The 12889-nt window shown below is 47.5% G+C and overlaps 1 protein-coding gene across 1 annotated transcript in view; it reads left to right on the top strand.

Moving 5' to 3' along the window:
* The window catches only part of SNAP91 (synaptosome associated protein 91), a 1173930-nt gene that overhangs the window by 1145990 nt on the left and 15051 nt on the right, over positions 1-12889 (top strand). The window contains exon 29 of the mRNA XM_069606330.1: positions 3180-3276. Within this exon, the coding sequence (XP_069462431.1) occupies positions 3180-3272 (93 nt within the window). The 3' untranslated portion in view covers positions 3273-3276. The remainder of the gene's footprint in view (positions 1-3179; positions 3277-12889) is intronic.

Raw genomic sequence — 12889 nt, 5'->3', positions numbered from 1 at the left:
GCAAAAAGTTTGGGGGTTGACACATGGAGGGAAAATTACATTCAAATATCAAATCTTTCCTAACAGCGAAGAAGGTTGGAAAGAGGTATGAAGAGCAAGTTGAAGGTGGGATCTAGGAGAAAGGAATAGACCACATCCAGGAGAAGGTTAGTGAAGATACCAAAAAAGTGGGATAAAGAAAGGTGAAGGTGGAGATTAGAGAGAAAAAACAGGTGGGAAGATAATACAGAGGAGGGAAGGAAACACAAGGGGAGAGAGCATCAAGTAGGAAAGCATATGATCTAATTAAGATGTGGGAGACACTGACGCTCAGATTTATTTAAATTCGGGAGGTGGTGAACCTGCCAACAGGCAAGGATGAGCTTTGGAACGACGAAGGATCATGGCAGAGTGTCACGTGGTTATATGGAGAGTGCAAGGAAGAGAACATGAGGTGCCAGATTGTGTCACCATTCCATATCATTAATATGTTGTCAATATAGCGTCCCCAGTAAACTATATATCTTTCTGTGAATGCTGGATGTTGCATGGATGATTGATCTCAAAATGTCCCATGAACAGGTTTGCGTATGAGGGTGCAAACTTGGCCCCCATCGCCGTATCCTGCTCTTGTCTATATATTATTTTGTTGAACATGAAAATGTTATTGGTTAAAGCAAAATGCAACATTTCTAGAATCATTTTGTTTTGTTGAAAAAATGAAATTGATCTTGTTTTTAGAAAAAATTCAGTCGTTTCTAAACCTTTAAGATGTTCAATACTGGTATATAAAGACACCACGTCTAAAGTTACAAAAAGAAAGCTTTTCTCCCAAGGTATTTCTTCCAACTGTTGTATTACATGTTTACTGTCTCTCGTACGATGCTAGGTTGGCCGTTAACGGCTGTAGATGAAGATCAACGTATTGTGAGGCTCTCTCTGTTAGTGAGCCTATGCCATTTATTATTGGTCTACATACTGGAAATTGGTTGAATGTTTTGTGAATTTTCGGTAAAAAATATATTATGGACATTATTGGGTAGGTGTTATCTAAGTAGTTGTATTCTTCTTCTGAGAGTAGGCCCATTTCTTCCCAGTTTTTAATCATAAGATGCCATTGAGTCTGCAGTTCTTTAATTGGATTTTTTTGGAGTATGGAATAGCAATTCCTTTCACTCAAATGTCTATTTCCTTCAGTTATGTAGTCATTTCTTTGCATGAGAACGATGTTACCTGCTTTTGTCAGCGGATTTGATTACCCATTTTTTGTTTTTAGCAAGAGCGTCAATAGCTTTTGATTCTTTAAGTGAAAGATTATGTTTGAATTTCGCTGGTTTATTTTTGAGATAAATTTGTCTCAGATCTTCACTAACCATTTTTTGAAAAACATCTTTCACATTGTTTTCTGCCATTTTAGGAATGAATTTTGATTTCAATTTCAAATTTGATTCTTCCGTTTGAAAAGGATTAATATTCTGTTCTTCCAAAAACATTTCTGTAGTGTAATTTTCCTCAGTAAGGTTCATGATATTCAATGTTCCTTCTACAATTTCAACCGTGAGTGGTGAAATGTCTTGTTCTGCCCTTTTTTCTTTTTTGTTCATTACTTCATCAAAATATTTTTTCAATTTCAATTTTCTACAGAATTTGAATGGTGGAAAGTACCTGTGGTTAAAGTATTCATGGAAAAGGTTAAGAGATTCCACCCTCCAATTTGTAACCCACCACCAGGATGGGACCTTAATGTGGTGCTTGCTAAACTCATGGGCCTCCAATTTGAACCCATGCATAAAGCTAGTCTCAAACACCTTCCCTATAAGACTGCCTTGTTAGTAGCCATTACATCCATAAGAAGGGTTAGTGAAATTCAGGCTCCGTCAGTGCAGGATCCTTACTTCACAGTTCATAAGGATAAACTGGTTCTACAAACACACCAAAATTCCACGTTATCCAGTCCATTGCACTTACGGCCTTCTTCCAAGAACCCCAAAGCTCTGCTGAGGTGAAACTACACACTCTAGATGTGCGAAGAGCGGTCCTCTACTATGTAGACAAGACCAGACCGCTAAGAAAAACAGACCAACTGTTCGTCTCCGTAGCTACAGGCAGAGAGGGAGATCGCGTCTCTAAAGGTGCCATCTCGAAATGGATCGTCAAATGTATCCAGCTGTTACTCACTTTCTGAAATCTCTGCCTTTTATACCAAGAGCCCACTCTACTAGAGGCACTGGGGCCATTCTGGCTTTCATTGCAAATGTACCCCTTGACACCATTTGCAAAGCAGCTACATGGAGCTCTATTCACACTTTTACTCAGCACTACTGCATTGACACTCATTCCAAGACAGATACTCAAGTGGGACAAGCGGTTCTAAGACATCTGTTCGCTCATGACCCTTCTCACATTCCACCTCCTTCTAACACTGCTCGCTAATCTATGCACAGCATGTGATCTAAGCAGATTCCACAAGCTTCAGAAGGAATACATTACTCACCGTAATCGTATTTGTGATGCTTGTATCTGCTTACATTCACATGCGCCCGCCCTTCCACCCCTCTGAGAGAAGGCGCATCGATGCTTGTAGTCTTATCTATCTATCTATCTATCTATCTATCTATCTATCTATCTATCTATCTATCTATCTATCTATCTATCTGCTTGGACAATCTGTACACACGCTACTCCTCATGCTACCTCATATCTGAAAAAATACAATCTGAGGGTCGTACACTCGTGAGGGATCCATGGGTACAGTGGACTTCACACTAGGGATAGTATTACTGGCACGCCCTATGTCGACGCCCATTTTCGAGTTTCAAAAACAAACTGTAATACTCTGTAGCTTCCACTAGATGTCGGCCTATGCACAGCATGTGTATCTAAGCAGATACAAGCCTCAGAAATACGATTACGGTGAGTAATGTATCCCATATATATACAAGTAATGGATATAAGCTATTTGTTTTCCAATGTCATTTTAAGGTACATATTTTTTATATAGGACTCCATATGCTCTTTTGGGACAGGTTCACTTTACCAAATGCTAAACGCAAATGAGTGAAAGATGAATTAAATGAAAAGTGTACCTTTTACAATGAAAGGCGTGGAAAGCACATGCCGATATGTGTAGTGAAAATACAGAATAGCTCTCTTAGTTGATATGGATATTTGCTTGCTCTGAACTGTTGTTCCTTCCTTAGCTGTCTCCAAGCACTACGCCTACATCTCAGAGTCCCAAGAAACAACCAACGAAGGATCCGTTAGCTGATTTAAATATCAAGGATTTCTTATAATCAGGTAACGATCTGTGCGCCCCTGCCCAATTCACTACTTTGTGTCTGACTCTTGGGCAGCAATATGTGCATATTTCCAACAGTGCTTTTTGTTGTTGAATGTAGTCTGTAGTGAGCTCCAGCGGGTCACCTCTCCACTTTCTATCCCGTGGCTCATGGTAGGCAGTGTCCCAGGCTACATCCTTTGCCATCCATGGTGTAACTTGTTGGATTTGTGTTTTTAAAATAAATTGGTTGGCGTCTACCTGCGCTCCGAGTGCTGCAGACGGTGTCCCCATTGCATCTTCCTGCTTTTCCTCTGTGCTCCTGCCTCCCGACCCTCCCCTGAATGGCCCATTGACATTTATTACACCACTCTCCAGGGCAGCCTCTCTGCCCATGCAGCCCCTGGGACAGAGGGCCCTGAGGTGAAGGGCAGCTCCTGCAATAGCAGTTGCAGAATGTGTTTGCCTGTGTTCGGCGTGGAAGCATGCAGTGCTGCCAACAACCAGCCGTGACTGACAAGGTAAGAAAGGTGCAGGCAAGGGGAACAGCCATTACTGCTCCCCATTTAGCTGTCCCTCCTCTTATTACTTCTTTTAGCTAAGTTTGCAGTCTGCTGCATATCAGTTTGTTATCCATATCTGGCAATAGGTGAATCATCATAGTTAGCCATTGGGGCTTTTCCCCTCCATCTAGGAAAGTCAAAGATGTGTGTTTTCCCATTGCTGTTGTGCTTGAAATTTACATCCATCTAGAAAAGTCAGTTCTACGAGTTTTTGCATTGCTGTTATGTTTGAAAATGAGGCTTTTCTCTCTATCTAGGATTTTATCCCTCTATCCAGAACACGTGCTCAAGGTGACTTGCTTTTCTGCTGTTTGCTGAATCCTGGGCTATTCGCTTATCCTGGCCACTTGAATCTAGATTGTTGCATTGCTGTGTGTTGAAGTTGGGCGTCCTGCACTGCGGTTTCCCCCTCTCTCTCACCACTCGTTCTCGCCGGGTTCTTCTTCCATTGTGCTTTCAATCTCCCCTATCTTCTCTAACTGTTACGCTATCACCTATCCTATCTCTCTTTCGAAGTCTGCAAGGAAACATTTCAAGAAGGATCTCCTGGTCTCCAATCCTGGCCTGCCCATCACTGACACCTATGCCAATGCTTCTTCCAGGCAGACTGTCGGCTACATCCTCTTTGTTGTTCCCTCTCCGTCCCTTTGGATTACCCATATGGTCTCAGTGCTCTGACCTTTTCTTCCTCTCCCATTAATGGTGGCACCTGTTGGGAAGTACTCTTGGCATACTTCCTTTCCTCTAGGGCCTTCATTAATGTCTACTTAATGGCCTTGTCATGGTGCAGGGCTCTCAGCCCAACCTACTCCTTCTTGATAGGTATCTTCTGTCTCGCATCAGCTTCCTCCCTTCTCCTGACACTCCTCCTTCTGCCACCCCTCTGCCACCACTGACCGATATACCAGTTTCCTGTACCCCTCCTCGGAAGACCTTCAAAAGTAGCAACCAGCTTCACTTAGCTTCCCTCAACTCTCGCTCTGCCGTCACACACTCCTCTGACATCTGCCACCTCCTTGAAGACCTCAATGTCCTCGCTCCCTCTGAGACGTGGTTCACGGACAGCTCTGTCAAAAGTTATGACACTCTCCTCCCGGAGGGCTACAAGATCCTCTCTAAGGCCAGTCCTAACTAGTCCAGGGGGCGGAGTGGCCCTAGTCTTCCCATAATGGGTCCCTGTTACTATCATACCCACTCAGTCCTAGTCCTCCTTCGAATACCTTGTCTGCAGGCTTGCTGTCTCTCCTATCCTCTCACTGACTGTGACCACCATCTACAGGCCTCATGGCCCAGTCTCCCTCTTCCTCAGAGTGGTCTGGCCTCACCTCTTCTCTCCTTGCCTCCACCTCTAAGCTTCTCCTCCTAGGAGACTTCAATATTCAACTTGAATCCCTGATGCAGCCTCTGGACTCTTCTGCAACCTCTGTGATGCTTTCCCTCTCCATTCTTACCTCTGGTCCGATGCACTCAGCTAGATACACCTTGGATGCTCTCATCTCAGCAGACATCCCCATCTCCAACCCTCTCACTACTCCTCTCTCCTGGTCTGATCATGCTTTCCTGTCCTCTCACCTGGACCTCCTGGGTTCCCCGGCTAAGCCCCCGCCTGCACTGCAAGTCTCCTTCTCCATCATTCGACCTATGAAGCGAATGTCAGTTGCAGCTTTTGCTGCCACCTTCATTCCTTCTCCCACTCCTGCCACTGACTCTCACTCTGACACAGCCCTTACTAACCTTGAACTCTTGATCTCTAACACTGTGGACATCCTTGCCCCTGTCATGAGGATCCTCATGAAGCCTGCCTCCAAGTGCAACAGCTGGTATGACTCCGAACTGGCATCTGTGAAATGCAACTGCAGAGCTGCTGAGTGCAAGTGGCAGGCTTCGAGCACATCCTCTAACAAACCGGCCTGCTGCTTGCTCCAAAGGCAATACAGACTTTCCATCTGCTTGAAGAAGAGGGCCTATTTCCAAGCCTGCATCTCTGGGGCCACTAACAACAAGGCTGAACTTTTCAAAATCTGCAAAGAACTCGTCAATGCAACTGCACTCACCATTAGTCCTCTCTTCCCTGGCCCTCTGCACTGGCCTCTCACTTCATTACTAAGACTCAGGCTATCCTGTCTTCACTCTCCTCTACACCACTCTCCTCTACCTCACCTGCTCCCCAGCCTCCCTTGGACCCCCTCTCCCCTTCCCCTCTACTCTCCTCTTTCTCTCCCATATCACCTGATGATGTCGCGAGACAAGTCTGCTTTATGAAAGTCCCATCCAAATAGATGCTACCCTGCTCCTCCAGAATTATCAAGGACAACATTGTCTCCCTTGCCCCAGCCTTGGCTGATTTCTGCAATGGCAACGTTGCCACAGGGTCCTTCCTGTTACCCCTTAATCACTCCCTTGTGCACCCTCTCCTTAAAAAGCCTTCTGCCGACCCCTTCTGTCCGGCTAACTGCCACCCTATCTCTGTTATCCCCTTCCTAGGCAAACTCTTGGAGAAGCTGGCCATCTCACAGCTTATCCACCACACCGAATCTGTTGGTTGTCTCCACGACCATCAGTCTGGCTTCAGAGCTGCCAGAGGCATGGAAACTGCACTCCTGAACACCGGTGACTTGGTCTCTTATCTCCATTCCAACTCTCCTTCTGTTCTCATCCTTCTTGACCTTTCCTCTGCCTTTGATACGGTCAATCGTGTCACCCTTATAAATTGGCTATGTGATACCCTTAGCATTATAGACCTGGCTCTGGACTGGTTGACTTCCTGTCTGGCCGACCTTCCAGGTTCAGCTGGGCCCTTTTCTCTCCTCCATCTCACTCTACCGGTGGTGTCGTTGAAGGCTCTATCCTCTCGCCTTGGCTTTTCAACATCTAGCTTGCCTCTCTAGCCCACTTGATCCCTGCCTTCTCTCCTGACTTCCAGTGTCATGTGGACAACACGCAGCTTTCCTTTAACCTTTCCTCCTCTGCAACTGCCTCCTCTTCCTCTCCCATTCCTGGCTGTCTGTCTGCTATTCAGGTATGGTGCACTGCTAACAATCTCTACCTTAATGCCATCAAGACCGAGATCCTACTCATTGGGACCCCAGCTCCCACCTTCCCTCCTACTTTTGGGCGACCCTCCATGGGCCCCCTCCCCTCACCCACTTGTCAGGCAAAGAAAATGGTGTCCTCTTCAACTCCTCTCTCCTTCTCTCCTCACAACAGAGTTTGCCAAGAAGGCCCACTTTCAGCTGCACCTCCTCAGAGGCATTCTCCCTTTCCTTACCTTCCCCCAGAAACTCAATGTCTCCAGAGCTCTAGTCCTCTCAGGGTTTGACTACTGCAAAAGCGTCTTCCTCAATATGTCTAACTCCACCCTTCGCCCCCTTCAACTAATCCAGAATATGACTGCTAGTCTTATCCTTGGCCTCTAGCCCAGGGACCACATCTCTCCAGCCCTAAAATCTCTCCACTGGCTCCCGGTTGCTGCAAGGATCAAGTTCAAGACCCTCTGCATCATCCACAAAGCTTTCTGGGACCTGAGACCCTGCTACATCCAACTCTCTCTCCCTTAATCCTTCCTGCCAGAGCCCTTCTGCCTTGGCTCCAACTCTCTGCAGATCAGATGCTTTTGCAAGCTGAATGTAGGGTAAATCTCTCTGCTCCGCAGGTGTCTCCCTCTGGAATGCCCCCCCTGCCCCTCTCAGACTGGAGCCAGATCGCCTCAAGTTCCAGATGCCTCTCAAGACACTCATTTTCTCTTCTGCCTTCCCTCGCACCCGCCCCTGCTAATGTCCCCCACTGCCTCTTTGACTGGCTGTCTGGTTCCTTCAGAATCTTACAGGGCACCATGCCCTCCTCGTCCAGTCTACCCTTGCACTTGATCACCCCTGTTCCCCCTCCCTTAACCCGCACTTTCCCCTGCCAATGCACTAGCCTGGCTGGGCCTGCACCCCTGGAGCCCCTCCAGCCCTGTGCCTTGCACTTAGCATGTGGACCTTCTTTCCCCTGCACTCTGCTTTCCCCTGGCACTGTACACCTGGCCTTCCCTAGCACTCGCTTAAACCCATGGGCCCTTCCAACCCTGGCTGGCACTTCCCCTCCCCTCCCCTGCACTTCTTGTTACTGCACTTGAACGATCCGAATGTAGCAAGGCTTAGTAGGGCTGTTTTTGTTTTTCATCCCTGTCCCCCTCCCCCCTTGTCTTGCTGCACTTTGAAACATCTTGTGTATAGGCGCATTATAAATACCCAATAAATAAACCCTTTAGAGCAAACCAACTATAGAGTAAGATTTGCTATGGGCCCAATGGTGCCGGATCACCAAATATACCTGATTGTCAGTATTCAGTTGGGAGAAAGCCAGAAATTAGAGGAAAGTGTGAGCAGATGAGCTATCCCTGTCTCCTCCTGGTGTATGTCAGCACACTGCCATCTGGATTTTACAAACGTTGTCGCCTGGCTTTTTATGAACAAGAACGATGTTATTACTTGCAATGAAAGGTGCCGGTTAATAGATTTTTAGATTAATGGCATGCCAGGTCACAGAGCATCAACATAATATTGCAGGTCCTGTTAAAGGCACATATATGTCTACGGAAGACCTGACTTAGAAATTCTACCCCTTTTCAAAATATACACGAACAAATATGTTACCCTGCATTGCTGCTGTTTGCATTGGTCTCTAGAAGCTTTGGCAGATCCCAAAGAGACAGAGTGGTTTAGTTTGAGGGAGGAGAGACACATACATGCTTGGCTTGCTGTTGTGTGCAGTCCAGAACTTCCCTGAGGACTGTATCCAGTTGTATTTCTAAGCGAGGGTTCTCCAGAACCAGAAGACATGCATTTACTGAATGAAAAGTGGGGGCACACAAGCCCCCCCCGCCACCCCCAAGACTACGAGTGACTGAAGTGTGACTATATCCCAGGAGGGGTGCCGGGATTGAGGCATATGAAGTGCATTGATTTTGTTGTTTTCACACCAAAGTGAAGACGACTATTTGTTGAGTTGTATTTTCCTTATTTTGCCACCATTTGAATTACCGATTGAAACGTTTTAAAGTGATAGTTTTTTAAACATTAAAATGAACATGTGAGTTTTGATAGGGCATGCCTTCATTTGCTTGTCGCTGTACTCAATATTGGCCCTAAAACCTTGTGTAGTCTGTGTCATGACAAGCAGAACACTGTGGGATGCTGTTCTTTCCTGCCGTTACAAATAGGTTTTATGTAATGCTAACTGCGTTTTTAATCTGTTGTGATACGCCAACGAAAGGTCTTTTGGTGTCATGTATGTAGGTTTTGTGAAAGGTTAGCTCTTTTAACCATGTCGCAATAAAAAGAAAAGTACTGATTTCTATGTTAAGAAATAATCCTGGTTTTGTAGTTATGTGAGGAAAGTCCCCAGAGATCTGGTAAGTGTTTGCAAGGCATTCATTTATGTTGGCCCATCATAACTACTACCTTTTAATAAACCTTTATTTAATTCACCCCTGGTTAGTCTGGTGCTGATCCCACTTGTGGTGCAGCTTTGAATAGACCTTGGCAGGCAAACACAATTGTTGGAGGTGCAGAGAATTTGAACATGATTCTTTGGTCTGACTCAAAGATGTCTAATGATTTTTCTAAGACCTCAGCTCATGGAGACAACCATTTGTCACCATAAATAAACTGTGGGGCGCACCATACCTGATTCAGCTGAGGGTCAGAGGGAACACTTTTGAGCAGGAGTTGAAACCTTGCACCTCAAAGAAAACCCAAGACGCTGGTCTCATGGGGAAATCATTTAGAGTCAGACCACCGGTATGCAGAGTGGCACACACCAGCCAGCAGGCTGGGAGTCGGGCCGTGTTACAGTGAGTTGGAGTATTATTAGTGTGGAAAGCAGGAGGAGAGAACATGAGGTTGCTACGCCAAATAAATCATAACTTGAGGGGGGATTTTGTCAAGAAGCTGTCAAGAAGCAGAACATCTTGAGAAGGAACGGGGAGTCTAGCATACTGGGGCAGTCACCCAGATATTGGTGGTAGCCTTCAGGCCACTAGAGCTGAAAGGAGAGCTTGTGTGATCCTGCTCAGGCTGGAGCATGGCAGGTGATGGCAATACTGTTACCTTAAGAGCTCTAGTGTGCTCAGGCTAAGGAGGGACACCCTTGGCTGAGGTCCTAATTACTGAAGCCTGAACAGTACCCAGGTGTGGGGGGAAATGCTACCCAAGGAGTGTCTTAGGTCGAAAGAGGATGAAAGCTGCATAGTCTTGCCCCAGTAGGAGTGTTACTTATGGCTAAAGTATGATTCCTCTTATAGACCATCTGCATAGGAAAACATAATTTGTGTTCATTGTAAATACTCTTGAGTGCACTGAAGAGTGCTTTCCAGATTGCGGCAACCCCACGATATTTCTTGTTAGAATAAGGAATTGGATATTGGACTAAGAAACTTAGGTGGCCTCTCCACTGTGTACCTGATACGCATTACTGTGTTCACTGTGTTCTGTCATTGTGGTAAACTAGGGCTTGCCGCTCTCCTCCTGTCCGCTTGCGCTTGTCCTGTCTCCCCCCCACCCCACACTCCCTCCTATTCTATGGTGCTCTCTATCTCACCTATCTTCTCTAACTGCTTCTCCATTGACGATCCTGCTCTCCTCACTACATCTGGTAGGAAAAAGTTTAAAAAGGACATCCTGGTCTCCAACCCAGGCCTCCCTATCGCTGACACCTACACTAGTGCCTCATCCAAGGAAACTCTCACTGACATCCTCTTTTTCGTGCCTTCACCTGACCTATGGACCCTTCATATGGTCTCTGTGCTATCTCCTTTCTCCTCATCTCCCATTAATGGTGGCACCCGTTGGGATGTCCTCTTGGCCTCCTTCCACTCCTCTAAGGCCATCAGTAATGTCTACGCTAATGGGGCCGTCTTGGTCCAAGGCCCTCAGGCCAACCTTCACCTCTTTGATAGACGCCTCCCGCGCCTCATCAACTTACTTTCCTCTCCTGCTGTCTCCCCTCCTCTGTCCTCGACTACCTTGCCTCTACCCTCCCTCCCTGCCCCCTCTTGTGCTCCTTCTTCACCTCCGCAGGGCGTACCTCTGATTTGTACCCCTCCCCGGAAGTCCTTCAAAGATGTCAACCTTCTCCACATTGCAGCTCTTAACTCTTGCTCTGTTGTCAAACATTCCTCTATCTGCCGCCTTCTTGAGGAACTGGACCTTGACATACTCAGTCTCACTGAGACATGGTTCACGACCAGCTCTGTCACCAGCTTTGACACACTCCTACCTGACGGTTACAAGATCCTCTCCGCGCCCAGGCCCAACCGTGCTGGGGGTGGTGTGGCCCTCATCTTCACTGAGTGGATTCCTGTCTCTGTTACTCCCACGCAGACCTACTCCTCTTTTGAATGTCTTGTCTGCGACTCTCTCTCTCTCTCCTAGCCATTCCCTTACCGTGGCTACTATCTATCGGCCACCTGGTCAAATTTCCTCCTTCCTCTCCGAGTGGACGGACCTCTCCTCCTCACTCCTGTCCTCAACCACTCAACTCCTCTTTCTTGGAGATTTCAACATCCACCTGGATGCCTCCTGTCCCCCCTCTGGACTCTTTCGCGACCTCTGCGACTCTCTCTCCCTCTCTATTCACCCGTCTGGGCCGACTCATTCTGCAGGGCACACTCTTGATGCCCTGATCTCTTCTAACCTTCCCCTCTCTTCACTCCTCTCTCCTCGAGTGATCACTTTCTCCTCTCCTCCCACCTCACCCTCCCTACCCATCAGGCAAAGCCACCCTCATCACTGCCACATTCCTTCTCGGTCATCCGACCCATGAAGCACGTGTCAGTCGAGGCTTTCGCTGCCACCTTCTCGCCCCCTCCTCCCTCTTCGGCTGACTCCCACCCTGACACAGCCCTCTCCACTCCCCACTCTGCTATATCTGATACACTTGATATCCTTGCCCCTGTCATGAGAATCTGCCTGAAGCCCAAAATACAAATGTAACTCCTGGTATGACTCGGATCTCGTCACCCTTAAACGCAAGTGCAGGGTGGCAGAGAGGAAATGGCGTGCTTCATGTTCATCCTCTGACAAACTGGCCTGCCGCCTCCTCCAAAGGCAATACCGGCTGTCCGTTCTCACCAAGAAGCGAGCCCTTATCCAAGCCTGCATCTCTGCGGCATCTAACAATTCTGACGAACTCTTTAAAATCTGCAAGGAGCTGGCCAACCCTGCTCCAGTCTCTACCTCTCCTGTCCCCTCCCAGGCCCTCTGCACGGCACTGGCCTCTCACTTCATTTCAAAAACTCAGGACATCCTGTCCTCACTCTCCTCCTATCACCTCCTCCTTCTATTCCCTGCCCTTCCTCTGGCCCCTCTGCAGCCATCCCTCCTCTCTCCTTCTCTGACTTTCCCCTTTTTTCTGCTGACGAGGTTTCGAGACAAGTCCGATCTATGAAAGTCTTGTCAAAACAGGTCCATCCCTGTTCCTCCGAAACTATCAAGGACCACATTGACTCCTTGGCTCCTGCCCTTTCTGACTTCTGCAATCACTCCTTCGCCTCTGGAGTCTTCCCATCCCCTCTCAAGCACTCCCTTGTGCACCCCCTTCTTAAGAAACCCTATTCTGACCCTTCCTGCCCAGCTAACTATCGCCCAATCTCTATCACACCCTTCCTGGGCAAGCTCCTGGAGAAACTGCCCATCTCCCAGCTTAATCTCCATGCTGAATCTGTTGGTAGTCTTCATGACCATCAGTCTGGCTTCAGAGCTGCCAGAAGCACGGAAACTGCTCTCCTGAACATCCGTGAGGACCTGCTCTCGAACCCTGACTCTAACATTCCATGTATTCTTATTTTGCTTGATCTCTCTTCTGCCTTTGATACTGTCAACCATACCATCCTGCTCAACCTTCTCCGTGATAACCTGGGTATCACTGGTCAGGCTCTGGCGTGGTTGACCTCTTTCCTCTCCAATCGACCCTCCCAGTCCAACTGGGGTCTTTCCTTTCTGACATCTTTTTCTCTACCTGTGGTGTCCCCCCAGCGATCTAACCCCTCTCCCTGGCCGTTCAACCAGTATCTGGCACTTTCCGCCCA

This window comes from Ambystoma mexicanum, chromosome 4p (genome assembly GCF_040938575.1).
Source record: "Ambystoma mexicanum isolate Mex_15411 chromosome 4p, UKY_AmexF1_1, whole genome shotgun sequence".
Taxonomy (NCBI): domain Eukaryota; kingdom Metazoa; phylum Chordata; class Amphibia; order Caudata; family Ambystomatidae; genus Ambystoma; species Ambystoma mexicanum.
The sequence above is the reverse complement of the archived record's forward strand: the minus strand, read 5'-3'. Positions and strand labels throughout refer to the sequence as shown.